This window comes from Bos mutus, chromosome 3 (assembly GCF_027580195.1).
Source record: "Bos mutus isolate GX-2022 chromosome 3, NWIPB_WYAK_1.1, whole genome shotgun sequence".
Lineage (NCBI taxonomy): Eukaryota > Metazoa > Chordata > Mammalia > Artiodactyla > Bovidae > Bos > Bos mutus.
In genome coordinates, this window is record NC_091619.1 from 19,313,206 (window position 1) to 19,330,641 (window position 17,436).

At 57.8% G+C, this 17,436-nt stretch overlaps 2 protein-coding genes across 2 annotated transcripts; both read right to left on the bottom strand.

The window, feature by feature from the left end:
* Window positions 1-656: 656 nt before the first annotated feature.
* MUC1 (mucin 1, cell surface associated) lies at window positions 657-4,902 on the bottom strand. Its single transcript, XM_070363680.1, has 8 exons — window positions 4,739-4,902; window positions 3,968-4,261; window positions 2,870-3,789; window positions 2,704-2,759; window positions 2,457-2,587; window positions 2,187-2,308; window positions 1,955-2,104; window positions 657-1,021 (listed from the first exon to the last, which is right to left on the bottom strand). The coding sequence occupies exons 1-8, from the start codon at window positions 4,797-4,799 to the stop codon at window positions 953-955; spliced, it is 1,803 nt and encodes a 600-aa protein (XP_070219781.1). The 5' UTR covers window positions 4,800-4,902; the 3' UTR covers window positions 657-952.
* A 2,308-nt stretch (window positions 4,903-7,210) lies between these two features.
* On the bottom strand, window positions 7,211-17,388 carry THBS3 (thrombospondin 3). The gene is made up of 23 exons (XM_005898681.2): window positions 17,232-17,388; window positions 16,029-16,235; window positions 15,134-15,390; window positions 14,925-15,027; window positions 14,075-14,101; window positions 13,790-13,872; window positions 13,653-13,704; window positions 13,371-13,519; window positions 12,868-13,008; window positions 12,550-12,627; window positions 12,023-12,175; window positions 11,717-11,827; window positions 11,517-11,624; window positions 11,081-11,240; window positions 10,632-10,750; window positions 10,443-10,495; window positions 9,965-10,158; window positions 9,623-9,801; window positions 9,465-9,513; window positions 9,089-9,285; window positions 8,672-8,844; window positions 7,602-7,741; window positions 7,211-7,513 (listed from the first exon to the last, which is right to left on the bottom strand). The coding sequence occupies exons 1-23, from the start codon at window positions 17,308-17,310 to the stop codon at window positions 7,455-7,457; spliced, it is 2,871 nt and encodes a 956-aa protein (XP_005898743.1). The 5' UTR covers window positions 17,311-17,388; the 3' UTR covers window positions 7,211-7,454.
* Window positions 17,389-17,436: the final 48 nt, after the last annotated feature.

Consider the following 17,436-nt stretch of genomic DNA (forward strand, 5'->3'; position numbering starts at 1 on the left):
CCTTCTCCAGGGGATCTTCCCAACCCAGGGATCGAACCTGAGTCTTGTATCTCCTACATTGGCAGGCCGGTTCTACACCACTGAGCCATCTGGGAAGTCTTTGACCTCAGAACCAGAACTATTTCCCCATCCCTGGGGCACCACATAGTAGACCCCAGAGCCAGGAGGCAGGTGGGGCAGTCTGGCGCCAGGCCCTGGATCTGACACGGACCTTATCGTGGCCGTGTTGACTCTGCTGCCTTAGGACTTACTTCACACCCGGACAGCTAAGAATAGAGCCGCCTGAGGGCACCATGCCAAGGGGAGAGGAGGGTGCGGGGGTTAAATCCAGGCCAGGGGATAGGGGCGAGCCCGGCTGTCGGGCGGGCAGAGCTGGGTCACGCTGGCTGCTAGAGCCTCAGGCTTTTGTTTCCTCCTTCCTCGTGTGCTGCTGGCCATGCAGGACAGGCGACAGGAGTCCGTCCACCTGCATGCCAATGCCATCTCCTCTCCCGCCTCCTGCTTCTCAAATGAACCCCGCTCCTCTGGCCTTCTTCCCTTCCCCTCCTCTCCCAAAGGTCTCTTCCAGACCGCCCCCCTCCACACACACACACATTTTGACTGCCCCTCACCCATCCACAGGTCATAGACAACAGATCAGAAGCTGGTAGTGGGCGTGGAGGAGGTCTGCATTTTATTCAGCCATGTTCATGTTCCCACTCCCATTTCCAAGCATTCCAGCCAGTATTCCAGCATTCCGCTGCCTCTGGCCTGTCCCCAGAGGCTCAGGTGGGCTTCACCAAGGCTAAGATGGTTTAGGGGACTTCTTGGGTCCTGTGAGGGAGGCTGTGAGCAGTCCACCTGAATGCCCAGCTCACTAGCCCAGAACAGAGTTGGGGGCGGGGGTCCCCAGAAGTGAAGAATTCCAGGGAGGCAGCCAGTACTGGCTGGACTCTCAGAAGACAACATGTCCTTACAAGTTGGCGGAAGTGGCTGCCAGGTTTGTATAAGAGAGGTTGCTGCCACCATTGCCTGCAGAAACCTAGATAGGGGCAGAAAAGACCCAGGATGAGCGGCAGAGGCTTTCCTGGGACAACCTTCCTCCCCAGGGTCCCTGGATGGCACCCCAGGATAGGGTGAATGGTCCAGGAGCCTGACTAGCTTTCAAAGGGTTAATCCGGAGAGAGCACCTGCTGGCCCCCACCACCAGCCAGATGACTGTAAACAGGGCCACTCCCCCTCCTCCTCCTGCTCTGGTTCGCTCCCTCCCCTTGGCTCTCAGCACCCCCTGCTTTCCCCTCCTGCCCCTTTCTCCCTCCATTCTCTGCTCCTCCAGCCCAAGGAGGTGTACACGTTTCTGTAAAACTGGAAGAAGGAAGTCCCCAGGCAGAGGAAAAGTCAGGAAAAGGAAACTCTCCCTTCCCCCACTTGGAGTGGCCTTTCAGCCCCAGATGGCAAAGTAATTATTTACTAGGTCACGGAGTAAAAGGCAGAAAGAAGGAAGAAGGGGTCTGTGCCTCCCCAGCTTGCACCCAGGCTCACCTGGCTTGGTGAGACTTCTTTCCCAATTCAGAGACCCCCTTCTCCCCACCAGCCTTTCCCAATCTACCCTCCATTCTTAGGAGACAAGCTGGGGCAAGGTGCTCCTTCCATGAAGGGTTCCCCTGGTGCCCTTCATGGGCACCTTCGTGGGCACCTTCATGGCAGTGCCCCATTCATGTCGTCTCTGGGCATCCCAGTTTAGTTGAGCAGTGAATGCTCTTCTGGGGGTGCTGGTTGCGGGGGGCACACCCTCCTGAGGTCCCCCTTCTTCCCTAAGCCTTTCCCACAGAACCCCTCTGACCTCCACCCCAGCCTTGTCAGTCACTGCTTATTTCATGTCACCTCTTCTCAGTTCTTTAGGTTTTCCCAGTAACCTTTCAGAACCACTGCCCAGACAAAGCCTCGCCCACGCCGCCGCCCCCGCCTCCCTCACCTCCTCATAGGGGCTCCGTTTGGTACTGCCAGGGGGCACGTAGCGCCCATGGGTGTGGTAGGTGGAGTACTCGCTCATAGGATGGTAGGCATCTAGGGTTGGAAAGACGTCCAGCTGCTCACATTTCTTTCGTCCGCACTGACACACAACCTGGGGAGACAAGAGGTTATGGGGAGCGCACGGCTCCTTCCAGCAGGGGGACTCTGGTCAGGGTTGGGGACTGAGCACTTACCAGGGCAATGAGATAGATGATGGCCAGCGCAACCAGAACACAGACCAGGACCAGCAGGGCAATGCCCCAACCAGGCACCCCAGACCCAGCCTGGGCAGAGGAAGGAAATGGGGCATTGTACACTGAAAGGAAAGCAGTGGTCAGAGCAGTCTCCCAAAGGAGGTGGCTCTCCCCCCACCAGCTCCAAGAGAAAAAGCATGCACCCAGATGCTGGAGAGAGAGGGTCCCGGGCAGGGTGGTGCTGGCTGGCAGCTGGGGAAGTGGACTCACCACTAACTCCGCTGATGGTCAGGTTATAACTGGCTGCTTGTGCTTCAAGCTGACTGAACTGTGCCTTCACCCACTCGGCCGTGGTACCCTCTCGGAAGGCCAGAGTTAATTCTACCACCACAGATCCTGGCCTGGTTACAAAGAAATGGGGAACTCAGACATGGGTCCCAGTTTCTGGGTCAGTACACCCTCCTCACAGTCATGACAACATCCACCAGTCCCACAGAGTCCACACCCAGAACTGTACCTGAACTTGATCTCTGAGAGGCCCAGAAAATTCCTCTGTTTATAAATCTGCAAAATCTGGGGTGAGAGGGAAAAGACTGATTTGATGCAAGTGCCTCATAGAGTTCTGAAGGCTGCTTCGGGGGTTGGGGGTGGGGGTGCATGTTAGAGGAAAGTCAGCTACTCACCAAACCCCAAATGCTTCTCTGCAGCTCCTGATAGTAGCTGGTTTGGGGATTTTCCAGGGAAGAGTTAAACTGGAGGTTTGTAATGCGAAAAGACAGGAAGTACAGGGAGACCCTAACAGACAACTGCTGAGAAGTCTTAGGATTGGAGGAGGTGGAAAGTGCTATGCTAGGGCTGCTGGCGGCTGTCCTGGTAATGTGGCTGGCAGCAGTGGGAGCAGTTTCGGAGCTGGGGACTGAGGATGGAGTGCCCTTGCTGACTGGGGTCATGGTAGCCCTGGATGAGGTGCCCTTGTGTGCTGAAGTGACCATGGAGCTTGACATAGAGCGGGTGGTCATGGATGAGGTGTCACTGCTGGTTGGGGATGAGGCGCCGTGCTGACCTGGAGAGGCAGTCGGGCTTGGGGCAGGGCTGCTGGTCAGGGATGGGGCACTATCATGGCCTGGAGAGGCAGTTGGGCTTGGGGCAGGGCTGCCGGTCGGAGACGAGGTGCCATTGTGGCCTGGAGAGGCAGCCGGGCTTGGGGCAGGGCTGCCGGTCGGAGACGAGGTGCCATTGTGGCCTGGAGAGGCAGCCGGGCTTGGGGCAGGGCTACTGGTTGGAGTCGAGGCTCCGTCATGGCCTGGAGAGACAGCCGGGCTTGGGGCAGGGCTGCCGGTCGGAGACGAGGTGCCATTGTGGCCTGGAGAGGCAGCCGGGCTAGGGGCAGGGCTGCTGGTTGGAGTCGAGGCTCCGTCATGGCCTGGAGAGGCAGCCGGGCTTGGGGCAGGGCTGCCGGTCGGAGACGAGGTGCCATTGTGGCCTGGAGAGGCAGCTGGGCTTGGGGCAGGGCTGCTGGTTGGAGTCGAGGCTCCGTCATGGCCTGGAGAGGCAGCTGGGCTTGGGGCAGGGCTGCTGGTTGGAGTCGAGGCTCCGTCATGGCCTGGAGGCAGCTGGGCTTGGGGCAGGGCTGCTGGTTGGAGTCGAGGCTCCGTCATGGCCTGGAGAGGCAGCTGGGCTTGGGGCAGGGCTGCTGGTTGGAGTCGAGGCTCCGTCATGGCCTGGAGAGGCAGCTGGGCTTGGGGCAGGGCTGCTGGTTGGAGTCGAGGCTCCGTCATGGCCTGGAGAGGCAGCTGGGCTTGGGGCAGGGCTGCTGGTTGGAGTCGAGGCTCCGTCATGGCCTGGAGAGGCAGCTGGGCTTGGGGCAGGGCTGCTGGTTGGAGTCGAGGCTCCGTCATGGCCTGGAGAGGCAGCTGGGCTTGGGGCAGGGCTGCTGGCTGTGAGTAAGGTGGTAGTTGTGCTCCAAGAAGTTTCTTTAGTGGGACTGGACGTTGGGCTGCTTTGTGTAGTGGAAACTGGTATAGTTTCGCGGGGGTTTATGGAGTCAGAGGCTGTCAGGGTAGTGACATTGGCAACTGTAAGAAATAGAGGTTACAGAGTATGTTTGGGGGGAAAATCAGCATAAGGAGAAAATACATTCTCTGGCATCTGGGGAAGTAATGCCAGGAGGATTTGGGGAGTGGGCCCCTGAGTCAGCTCTCTTTCTCCTTCCTGGCTGGCAACCTCCGTCTCTCTTCCCATATCTGTCTGCTCCTGGACTGTGGGCTTTTCCACTCCTAAGATTTTCCTCTCCTGATTCCACCCCCAACCCCTCCAGACTTCTCTTCAGGACATACGTCTGCTCCTGGCACCCAGAGTCCTCCAGGTGTGTGTGGAGGGTCTCTTCTCAGGTTTTCCTTAGCCTCACTCCTTTATTTCTTCTTCTGGCAGAAACTAGGCCACCCGTCTGCAACTTCTGCCTCTTGGATGCCATCTCCCAGGAAGCAAAACCCACAGAAAGTTGGGAAGACCACAGGAGCAGGGCAGCCCCCTCCCCACCTTGTGCCCCTCACCTGTAAGCACTGGGAACAGCAGCAGCAGGGAGAGGAAAGGGGCCTGGATGTCCGGTGTCATGGTGGTGGCAAAGTGGTGGGGAGGGGACAGAACAAACTCAGGCCGGAGCTGCCCACGAGGTGGAGCGGACACAGGCGCCTGCTGCTTTATACCGGTCCCCCGCCCGCCCTAGGCTCAGCCAGAGCAGGTGACAGGTGACAAAGCTCCACCCCCTCCCCCTTTCCCTACCTCCAACCTCTTCCTCCTCCTCCCCAACCATTTCTGGCCCCTCAAATAAGGTATGTGGGCTTCAATCACTCAACTGTCTGACAACCTGTTTGTTTTCTAGCTGGCCTCCCCTCTTTCACCAACCACTCCCTGGCTCCAGAAGGTGGTGGAGGGAGTCTGGAACCTGACCTGGGTCCCCATGGTCCTATTTTAGCCCCGGGACAACAGCCCTGGTGAGAAGAATAACAGAGAAATTGGACTAGGTCAAAGTTCTAGCCCAGGGGCGGCATTGTGGGTCCTCCACACCATTGTCCCATTCTCACTGGGTCGCTTGGAGTCCCACTCTGGGGGCTGAGAAAGGAGGGGAAGGCTCGACAATGAGTAAACTCGGTGTTAGTTTTGGACCCCTTCCCCCAACTACTTCCCGGATAGCCCCACCCTTCTAACTTCTCCCTATCCAGTCCTATACACGGTTCTACCCCGAAACCCACAGTCCCCGCCCCTCCCGGACTTTCCCTCAGCCCAAGTTCCTTCCTTGACTTTCTCTCGAGAAGGGGGCGGGGGAAGAAATTTCCACTTAGCGAAGTACGAAATTCCACCAAACCCTAGGGTCTTTCCTTTCCCCGAATCCACCAGGTAGCGGCGGCTCGCTGGCCGGGCTCTCCCGCCCTCTAGTGGTCACCAAGAGCTTCACCCGGCCTGCCCGAGAGGGCTGAGGGGCTACCCGGGTCAGGGGAGAGGAGGTTGGGTGGCACTGCCTAACTGGGGGCAGAGAGAGACTGGAGAGAGCAAGCCCTGGCCAGGAGAGGCAGTGGCTTGGACAGAGAAGGGGAGGAACACACTGTATCATCGATGGAGGGGTTGGGGGTTTTAGGAGGGGGCTCGGACCTGTCGCGGCGCTGTCTGGAGGAAATGGCGCTAAGTGGGAGGGGTCCTGAGTTATGTGGAAGGGGCACCCAGGTATTTGGGCGAGGACATCGGAATGTGGGAGGTGGAATGGGGCAGATTAGTTACGCATTTAGGAAGCAGAGAATAGGTGGGGCGACAGATGGTATTTAGGAGCACGGAACTATCCTTGGGAGAGCAGAGTGGCGTTTGGGGCAGGTACGCACAAGGTGGTGGGGTGGTGCAAAACAGTATACGAGGGTGCGTGATTTGGGAAGACCAAGTTATATTTTGAAGGGCAGAAACATGTGGGGCCGAGGAGTGTTTGGGGCCACAGCGGCGCACGTGGAGTTTATCGGGCCCCATTCGGAGGTCCTGTATTGCAGTCTAGACCGACAGAAACAATTACGTCCGCATTAGGAAACAATTGTTAGTCCCAAAGAATACAGATTGCGAAATGAACTTTAAGAACACTTCGGTGCGGCGGGATTGGAGTGAAACCAGAGGAGCAGGACCGGAGGTCGCAGGCCCGCCCGGCTCCGCCGATTTGGCGCGGCTTTGTGCAGCGGCGGGACCCGGGGGCGGGCTCGGGGCTGGGGGCGTTACGTCACCGCGCCGGGGAGCTGGCAGAAGAGGCGGGGAAGCACCCCCCGCCCCGCCCCCGCAGGCTAGAGAAAGCGCGAGTATCTAGGTGGGCGGCCCCAAAACTTCAACCCCGGGCGTTGCCAGGCAATAGCCATTCAGTTCGGTTGCTGGGACACGCGTCACCATGGCGACGGCTCCGCGCCTAGCAGTCTGAGTATTTAAAGAGCAAGCGCGCGCAACGCCCGGGCGTCGGAAAGCGGCCTTCCGGGATATCGCGGTCTCCCCTTCTCCCTCCCCTTACCACCCCCTTCACCCTCTTCTGGGCGCCAAGTCTCTCTGGCCTCCAAGGTGAACCCAACTCCTCAGCGCGTCCTGGGTTCTCGGGCTGGTCCGGCTTCCAGCGGTGGAGAGCGGGATTCCGGGCCCCGGGCGGGCGGGAGGGACGGGACGCGGTGCAGTGTTGTTCTTTCCCCTGCCAATATTGCACTCGTCCCGGCCTCCGGCCCCCTCGGCCCCCCGGCCTCCCCCTCACCCCGAACGGGGCAGCCCCAGCCCTCCTGGCTGTCGATCCCGGCTGCTCTTAGACTGGAGTGTCGCCGCTGCCACCGTGAGTAAGTGGGGCTGGGAGGACTTTAGCCATCCTCCGACCAGCACCCCATCCTTCACCTAACCCCCGTCCTCCATCTAGTCCCCGTCCACACCTTCCTCACCAAACTCCCTCTAGATCTCTAACTTACATTCTACTAGTCCTCTCCCTGCCCCGGAAAATCCCTAAAATAAGTAACTGCACTGGCTTAGAAAAGAACTGAAACTTTATGGCAATGTGCTGTTATCTTTCCTGGGGTTAGTGCCTGAGAAATACCCCCTTGAAAACTTCCCATCTCCTGAACAGTGGGGTCACCACCCCTCTGGGGCTGAACTCGTGGTGGGTGCCAGAGGAGGGTCGGTGTTTAGCTGAGGGGCTGTAAATTAGACTCCAGGATAGACCCCAAGGCCCGAGGGTCTAAAATCAGGATCCTGAATACAGTGGCCACCTCTTCACACTCTTCCCTGAAGCAGCTGCCTCCGGAATGGCTCAAAGTCCTCGGGCACTGTGTCTGAGAAAGGAGATATGATTAAAGTCAGAAGATGTGACTCTCCCATGAGGGCACAAGAGGTCAGGCTGTTCTCTGTCTAGAGCCTCACCATTGCATCGATACTGGAGATTGGACCAAATGATGTTTTCTTGGGAGAAGCAGAATACACCAAGACGCCCCCCTCGCATGGATGTGTCAATGATCACCCCAGAATCGGCCACTAGCTGGGGACCCTCATAAAGCTTCACCCTGTCCAGGATAGGAGTGTCCATTGGTGCTAGGTGCCAGTGGGCACTGTGCCACCATGACCCAGCCCTGTTCATCCCCAACCCCCCTAGGGCTCACCGGGCCTGAGAGAGAAGGGAGGTGGGGAAAAGGGAGGAAGGAAAGGGGGGAAGGAGGGGTGCTTTTCTCAGGCCTGGGGCCCCTGGCTCTTTGTCCAGCCCCCTTTGCATCTCAAAGCACCAGCCGCATTCCGAGCGAGGATTGGGTTGCCATGACGATGAGTACAATGGGCTGGGGGGTGAAGTCACCCGCTTCCCAGGCTCTAGTCCACCCCCACCATCCTCTGCCCTGGCGCCCCGCAGCCCCAGGCACCTTAAAGGGGAACCAACCCAAGTTCCTGCACTCTGGGCTCTGGGCCATTTCCCCTCCCTTCCCTGTCATCCCCACCAACTAGGAAATGCAAAGTTGTGGACCCAGAGCTGAACTGAGAGGCCTCAGCCTGGCTACTAAGAGATGCAGTGCGGAGTCTGGGCTTCTGTTGGCTCTTCTGTAAATGATGATCCCTTCCAGTCAGACTCTGATGAGGCAGGTTCTGGGCTGGACCAGTGATGAGGTGGATTGATGTGCCTCTCCACAGACTGGCCTGGGCTTTGGAGGCTCCCAGATACACCCTCATTTTACAGAGAGGGAAATGGAGCACGGCAAAAGAAGGACTTGCCTAACATTGTTTATAGGTCCTCAGCAGCACCAGAGCCCAGGCTGCCTGATGTTAACAAGCAAGAAGGGCCAGGGCAGCTAGTCTGTGGTAAGAGGGGAGGTAGAGAGAAGTGGTTCCAGTCCAGGCCCATGGCACCACAGCAGTGAGTAGAGGAGAAGTCACTGGTGAATCCCAGCTGGAGAGGAAGGAAAGGCTGGGCCTGGGGTCTCTTGGGAGGGCTCAGCCCCTCCCCTCACCGAATATAGCCCACTTGAGGCCGGTGCAGCAGCTGCCAGCGGTAGGAGGTCTTGTCACGCCAGCCCACATTTCGTGGATCAGTCCACAGCAGTCGTACCTGATCAGGAGTATTGCCTGTATGCCACAAGGCGTTCCTGAGGTGCTCACCTGGGCCAGACACTGATGTCACTGCCTACAGGGCATCAGCAAAGACAGTGGGTCAACCGTAGTACCAGAGGAAGGGAAGACAACAGGTTGGTAGGTGCAGGTGGAACAGGGAGTCAGGAGAATATTCTGGAGCCCCAGGGAGCCCACCTCCAGGCCAGATGTCTGGATAAGAGGCTTCCCCCTGCTCAGGCGGTGGGGGAGGCCCCAGGGTTGGTGGGGGAGGCCTTGGGAAGGGGCCCTGGACGAGGGAGTCTGGGCAGCTGTGGGACCTTGAGCTGTAGCCCCGGCTGGGCAACAGCCCGGAAAGGCGTGGCCTGCCAGTAGGTCTGCTCTGTCTGCTTCCACATGACCACGTAGAAGCGGCCGCTGTCCTGATAACTGAAGAGAAAGCCTGCGTAGTCATCGTCCGTCACAGTGTTCACATGGAAGGTGCCTTCAAAGTCCACACCGTTGAAGGCTGTGTATCCTGGAGGTGGGTGGGAGGGGAGGTGGGATCAGGAGCAGGGGTAGCAAAGCTGCTAACTCCCATTGTGGGGTGGGGGTGGGATGGAATGCCCCGTGGGAAGGCAGTGGCCCATCCCCTGCCTGGAGGACCCCTCCATTTGGAAATTATTGAAATTGCTGAATTGGGTGCTCCTTACATACCAACTGCCAGGCCGGGGTCACTGTTCATGGTCTGAACAATTTCCATGCCCTGGTGGTGTGCAGTAAAGACAAAAGCCCTGGTTCCAGTGTGCTGCCCTCCCTAGGCTCTGCCTACTAGTCAGGTCTGACAGCACCCACCCAGCTCACTGCCCCAGTACCTGGTTGAGCACGACCCAGTTGGGGTCAATCTGAGCATCACCTTCAGGATCCAGGACCACGGTCTGATAGGCACGAAAATCTGTGAGGGTTACCTCTGCACTTTCAGGACACACATCCAGGGGGTCGACCACTGCATCATTGTCAAAGTCATCCTCACACACATCACCAACGCCATCGCCTGGGCAGGATGAAGCCAGGTGCTCAGGGAGGCCCTGGCCACTGCCATAGCCAGCACTACCACCTCAGGCCTCAAGGTGTCAACCTCTCTCCCCAGCAAGGTTTGCCACCTCTCTCTGAACAAACCCCACAGCAGTCCAGTCCTCTGGCGACCCCAGCCTTACCATCTGAGTCCTTCTGATTGGGATTGGGTACCAGGCGGCAGTTATCAGGACCAGGAGGCACGTAATCTGGAACCCCGTCATTGTCATCGTCCCCATCACACTCATCTCCAAGTCCGTCGTTGTCTGAGTCCAGCTGGGAGCTGTTGGGCAGCTGTGGACAGTTGTCCTTGGTGTCCTGATGTCCATCCCCATCACTGTCCAGAAGAACAGGCACCAAATAAAGGCTTTTAAAGGTACCGCGTCCTTCCCCACTCTTCTGCTTAGGAATCTCTCTGGGGTATACCCTCCATTCGGCCAGAACCCTTGCAGTCAGCCCGATGAGGTGGAGGTTCAGCAGTAGGAATGGGAGGTAGACTATGGGCATCGCCTCCTGCTCAACAGTAGTGGAGAGTTAAAGTTGGACCCTAGAGGGGATTGAGAACATGCTAGAGGAAGGCAAGGTTTCCCCTAAATTTCCATCTCTTGGCCCAAACCCTACCTGTCTTCATTGGTGTCACAGGCATCTCCCACTAGGTCACTGTCTGCATCTGTCTGAGAGAGAGGGAACTTCTCTCACCATCTCCCTTTGAGAATTCGAAAAAGGGTGACCTGACCACTTCCCGTCCAAAGGGCTGGGCTTCATCCACCAGTCACCCACCCCTTCCCTGCCCTCTCCATTCCCCTATACCTGGGTGGGATTGCTCATTTCAGGGCAGCTGTCGCAAGCATCTCCCACCCCGTCCTCATCCCTGTCTGTCTGCAGCGGGTTGGGGACTTTAGGGCAGTTGTCCAGTCCATTGGGGATGCCTGGAAGTATAATGGGGGGTCACACGGGGTTACCACTAGAACATAGTCACACTCTTGGCTTCTCGGTTGGTGAAAGTCCTGGGCTCTGTCTCCCACCCAGAGGACAGTCAGGAAATCTGCCTGGAGCTCGTCTCATCCTTTTGCCCACTCCTGGCCTAACCCCACACCCTCCTTCACGTGCCCACTGACATCTGCCACAGGTAACCTCTCACCCCGTCTGACTTCCCCCAAGCATCACCCTTCCAGAATCCTCAGCCTGCCCGCTTCATTGCTGCCCTATCCGGACTCTTCACGGGGTTCCCAGCCACGCCCCCAGCCCCAGGCCTGCACCGTCGCCATCTACGTCGTTGTCACAGGCATCCCCTTCCCCGTTGCCGTCTGTGTCTTTCTGGTCATTGTTGGGAACGTTGGGGCAGTTGTCACAGGCATCACCAAATGAATCTGTATCTGAGTTTTGCTGGTCCTTGTTGGGGAACAGCCGGCAGTTGTCCTGGGGTGGGAGGCAGAGAATCAGGCCACCGTGCCCCATCCTTGTCCCTGCACCCTGTCTACGGTCCCACTCCTGTGATGGTCCACTGCTGTGGCGCAGTCCCACCCACCCAACTTCCCATGTAGTCCTCGTCATTCTGGGTACCAGGCTTATGCCTCCCTAATGTGGAGCTCTGGGACCCTTCCTTGGGAGCTGCCAGTGGCCAAGGGGGACGGGGTTGTGGGATAAGGCAACAGTTGCCGAGGAGCTGGAAGGGGCAGGACGTCTAGGCACCACCTCAACGTTCTTGATGCCATCCCCGTCGGCATCATCGTCGCACTGGTCCCCCACGCCGTCGTTATCAGCATCTTCCTGCCCAGAGTTGGGTGTCAGAAGGCAGTTGTCCTAAAGGTCAGGGAGAGGAAATGGATGGAAGAGTCCCGTTCTGTGCCGGCCCAGGGCGCCCTGCCCTGCGCGCGCTCGCCTGCCCCTTGTACCTGCTTGCAGTGTTTGTTGTTGTCCATGCAGGGCAGTGCCTGGTCCGGGTAGCCATCGATGTCCGTGTCGGGCCCACACACGTTCCCATTCCCGGCCCAGCCCACGTTACACTGGGGCGACACAAAGGGTGGGAGTTAGTGGTCTGGGTTGGCTCCCCACACCCCACCTTCTTCAGGCCCACCAGTTTCTGGGTCCAGGCCCACCTCCCGTTCCCACGCAAGCCCCCATACCAGTCCCTAGACGTGGCCCTTAGCCCGACCCCTTTCCCCAGATCCCGTTTCTTCTGAACCCTAGGCCTGGCTCACCGCGCAGGACACTGCACCGTTGCGTTCAAAGAGACAGTGAGCGTGGGCGTGGCAAGGGCTGTGGGCCGGGCTGTGGCAGGTCCGGGCCGGGAAGCAGCCCTGGCTCTGGTTACCCACAAAGCCCAAGCGACATGGACCACACTTGAACGAGCCCTAGGAGGAGGGAGCGAGGCAGTGTCTCAGGAAGGAGGGTCAGCCCACCACGACCAACAGTATCCCCGTCCCTCGAGGCGCACAGGAGGAACCCTCACAGATGACAGGCCCGGTCTATCACTTATCCCCTTTAGTTCTCCTGTCAACCTTTCAAGGAGAATAAGAGCCCCATTTTCCAAGGGAGGATGTGGAAACTCAGTAAAGGTAAATAACTTGCTAAAGGCTAGTAAGAGGCAGAATCAGAATTCCAAACCAGTCCATGTGGAACACCTACCATGCATAACATCCTGGGTAGAAAAGGAGGAGGGGAGCAGGAAATCTGAGGAGGGGGTTGCACTCTCCCCCTACCCATGCATGCAGAGTGTTCAGCTCACCACAGTATTGGTGCAGATGGAGTTTGGGTCACAGCCACCATTGTTACCATCATTGCATTCATCAACATCGTTGCAGACCTGAAGGAGCAGACTTGGGGTAGAACCAGACTTACTCTGGGTCTCCTCAGGTATAGAAGAGAGCACTTGTATGGCCTTATCTGTGAACACAGACATGAAGCCCAGACCCAAAACCAAGGCAAAGCTAGCAGGTAAGCCAGGAGCCTCATCCCGTTTATCCCAAGGGCTCGACATCCAACCCTGAAGTGCTCATCCCTGCAAGGCCCAGATCTCTTGTCTACATACTCTGCCCACCCTGACCTGTTTGCTGGCCCGGGCGTAGTCAATGCCCACACCAGACACCCGTGTGCCTTTGTAGCCTCGGGGACAGGCCTCACAGTGGAAGCCAGGCATGGTGTTGATGCAGCTGGAGCCCGGGAAGCAAGGGTCCGCGTGAGCACACTGGGGGTCAGATGAGAAGGAAGGGGTCAGGTCCCCGCCTGTGATCCCAGGACCACTGCTCCGGTCTCCCTGTTTGCAGGCCTCCCCTCCCCCAACTTCATGGCACTCTGATCCCACCCTGGCCTCCTGTGGGCTTCCTCTGGCCAGCCCTCTCACAATGCCCCTGCCAAGCTCCTGGCTCCTTCCCTGCATGACCTTGTTGTCTTTGTCCCAGACCTGTCTCCTTCCCTTCTCACCTGTCTTTTTTGGTCTCCAACCCCAGGTTCCTCTGCTTCTGACCAACATTCACCCCACCTTCTTGGGCCGCTGATAAACTCCCTCACCCCAGCTTTCTATGCTCTTCCAGAAAGGGCCCTCTTCACCTCATTGATGTCTGTGCAGTGGGTGCCATTGCCCTGCAGGCCAGGAGGGCAGGGCCCACAGCGGTAGCCGGGGTACTCGTACACTTCCATGCAGTCCACGCCTCGGAAGCAGGGGTTGGGGCTGCAGTGGGAACGCTGTTCATGGAAGCCTGGGGGGTGGGTTTGGACACAGTCAAAGCCACCCAGAGGTCACCATTTTGTTCACCAGAAGTGGAGGCTAAAGCCCCGGGGGTGGGGAGCACACTGATGCCATGTGGAGCCCTCCCCTACTCTCCCACTCACCGCACACCTGACACTCCATGATGGTGTTTCGGATCAGGGACATTTCTTTCACCTGGTAGACAGAAGGATGGGGAGGAATCAGCTCTTGGCACCTGCCACCCTACCCAGAATCAGTGCTACCCGCCTGCCCAACAAACCTGGTCTCGGATGTCATCCCGCAGTTCCACCAGGATCTGGTTGAAGAGGGTGAGCTGGGTAACCAAGGCCTTGGTCTGCTCCCCTGTCAGGGTCCAGGGTGCAGAGAGGCTCAGAACTGGGGCACTAGCCCTGACCCCTCTCTGGGTAATAAGCCGGGTGCTGCCACCGTTGCCCACCCCCCACCTTTAAATCCCACCCCATTCCTGGCTGAAGAGGACTTCATTTCAGGCTGCTGTATCTCCTCCGCACCCGCATGCCCCTTCATCTTGGCATGGCCTACTCACCTAGGATGGAGTGGAGTGCGTTGGTCACTAGAGAGGACAAGAAAACACAGAGGGTGGAGGTGTGAGGAGGGGCCTGGCTGGTTGAGGAGAAGGAAGGAGAAAGGGGCTGGTGTCTTGAAATAAATATGAGGTATGAATGGCAGGAGGGCAGTGGTGATGGGCCAGCCCCACCAGCTCCTTTCACTGGATGAGGGTCCCTCTAAGGGAGCTGCCACACAGTCAAGACCCAGATCCTCCTGCTCCCAGGCATGGCTGTGGCAGAAGGGGTCCAAGCGAGAGGTGACCCGATGCAGGGCCAGGGCCCCAATACATTCCATTTCCTCCCTCGAGCTTCTGCCACAAGAGCTCTTTGAAAGATCTGGGAGAAGTGGACATTTTATTTACTTAAGAACCTCTGAGTATCCTTGTCAGAGAGACCAGGCAGATGAGAAATGCTTAGGGAAACTGCTGGTAGCTGACAGATGTCAGTGGGAACTAAAAAAGTCCTTTAGCTTAGTCAACCGAGAAAGACCAAGCCACTACCTTCCTTTCCCCCACTCAAAGGTCTTCAGAGTTATACTTTTTTTTTTTTTTTTTTTTGGATCCTTCTATTTTCCTGGCCACCCTGATAGGCAGGAGGACCTTAACGGAGATTTTGTTGAGCCGTGCCTCCTGGGAATGTGTTATTTGGAGATCATAGAGTCAGAGGTGAAGGAGATTTGGGGTAACGGAGTCAAGAAGCCCCAGGAATAGATGAGGAATAGGTGAGCCGAAAGAACTGGTGTTAAGGGGAAGAGAGGTCAAGAGGATGGAAAGTATCAAAGATGGCAGGACTGGGGCCGGGATGCCCGCTCACAGAAGCATGTGTTACCTGCACTGTGGATGGACTCGTCTCCCTGGAATGGACACTCACTCAGGGCTCCAACCCGGGCCATGGACCCGCCCAGAATCATCTTCATGGATTCCACAAAGCCCTGTGGGGGGAGAGAAACATTGTCATGGGGGAGGACCTACCAACTTCCTCCTCCCACCGGTGCAAACTGTTCACCGACACTCAGAGGGTCTTCCTTTTCTGCTCACCTGCATCCTCAAATAAGCCTTCTGTCCAGTCCTAATCTCCAGCCCATTGACCTCTGCTGGAGGAATGGGGGCCAGTGCCGGAAGTCCAGCATGCTGGTCGCCCAGTTTGCAGTCCACATAGAGCTGCAGGGCAGGGCTGGGTTTGGATGGACCTCGGAGTCGCAGGAGAGCCGTGTGTGTGCGCCCGTCAGCCAGGCCTGCTTGCTGGAGGTTCACTGCATGCACCTTGCCATCCTCCCGCTGGTACCGCACCAGCACTGCCCAGAAGGGGAGGTCAGTATGCCACTGTCCCCCATCCCCTGTCTCCTAGCTGAGCCTTGGATCAGTTCTTCTGAATACCACATCTCTAGGGCTGTCAGTGCTTACTCAGCTATGTATCTCTCAATACCTTGTACATAACAGGTACATGAAAAATGTTTTTCAAACTGATTCAAAGACTAGGATTTTCTTAGTCTTCAGTGTCATCAGATCACTCTGTCCTCCATCCTTCAGTGTTATCAGATCGACCTATCTATCCATTACCACTCTATCATGCCATCTGATTACATGAGGCCACTCTATCCCCTGCTAGGATGGCAACTGGTTCCGTACCCCCTGAACTGTTCCAGGGATCTAAGAGACCTCTATACCACTGCTGGGGCACAGAGACAAGCCTCCCCCCCCAGACATCCCACATCCAACTCCCCACACCCACAGATGCCTCACCCCGTTTCTTGGGTGCCTGGCCTCCCGAGGCACCTCCTAAGCATCAGGTGCCCCTGGTGCCTGGATGTAGCCTGACGGGTCCTCAGCCCCCGGTGGAGCCCAAGGAGAATAAAGAGGGCTCTGAGAATGGGGATGAGGAAGAATGCTCAAAGGGGTCACCACTGCAGGAAAGGAGATGCCCACTAGTCACCTTTGTTGATCTTGCCGACGACAGAGGCCTCCAGCCATCGTGTGTTGTCGTGGCGAGAGTAGAGGCCAAAGAGGACACCACCCTGCTTGGGGGGCAGGCGGAAGGTGGACAAGAGATAGATGTCCCCAGTGGTGAGCAGGGCTGTCCGGATCTTCTCCACCACAGCTATCATCTGCCGGGACTCGCCCACTGTCAGCAGGTCGATCACTGGCCAGGCAGGGATGATCAAGGTCAGACCTCTGTTAAATGCTAAGGCCCGCCCTCTCCTCTGAGCCTTCAGGGGTGGGGCATCCGTTATCCCCACCCCATAGTGTTCACTACCCCTTGAAATCCAACCCTTGTTGCTATCAGAGGACAAGGCATTGGGCCTCCCTTACTGGCACTCTGGGAACCAGCAGGCCTGAGGCTCACTTGAAAATACAGAAACAGAACCCCACAAACTTGAGATGCTCCCACCAGGTGGCGCAAAGGAGTCACTGCTGATCTCCAGCAGAAGCACCTGGTGCCCACAGCACAGAAACGGGAAGGCAGTTTCTCTTTGCACCGCTGGGTTTGGCTCATCCCACACTCTAGTGCCCCTCCTCCCATCCTGGGGGTTCGGTGCACTCGGTCTAGATGAGAACAGCTGCCCACTGAAGGCTGTGACCCTCCTACTGTCTGGCTTTCTCCCACAGGAACGTAGGACCCAGCTCCTCTGCCTCCTGTGTCCTGGCCAATCTGTGGTTTCCCTTCCAGCCAGTAAAGAATCTGTGCCTGTGTCATCTGCTCCAACTACCTCTCCCACACCCACAGGCCCATCCCACCACCAGACCTCCAGGAGAGCCCAGACCTCTTGCTCCCCACCCCCATCCTGTTCTTAGGCAGCCAGGAACCCAGGGATGGAAGAAGCCCACCTTTGAGCTGCTCTCCCAGACCCTGGGGTGCCTGGGGATGCTCAGACACCAACCCAGCCAGGCAACCCTAGCTAGCATCCAGCCCCTGAGTCCTCTGCCCTGGCCTCATGCTGACCCTGGCCAGCTCCCACTCATCCACCACCTTCCAGTGTCAACTCCTCCCCCACAGGGCCATAATTTCATCAACTCTTCCCTCCGATTCAATTTCAGAATTCTCCCCTCTCCTTTGGCCCACATGTTCCCTGCTAGTCGGCTGGGGACAAATGGGGAGGAGGCAGAGAAGGGGCTAAGAGGATTGGTACAGGCTTACCCTGCAGGTCCTGACTGGCAGATACGAAAGTGCAAAGGAGGAGAAGAGCCAGGGCCCCCCGAAGTTCCTGTGTCTCCATGCCGCTCAGCCGGCTCACTACCCCTGGCAGGCAGGCGGCTGGGAGGGGAAAAGGCTAGGCGGAGAGCAGGAGCGGGGGGCGGAGGGACTGGAAGGGGGAGTTGAAGGGGGGGGCCCGGCAGGCGGT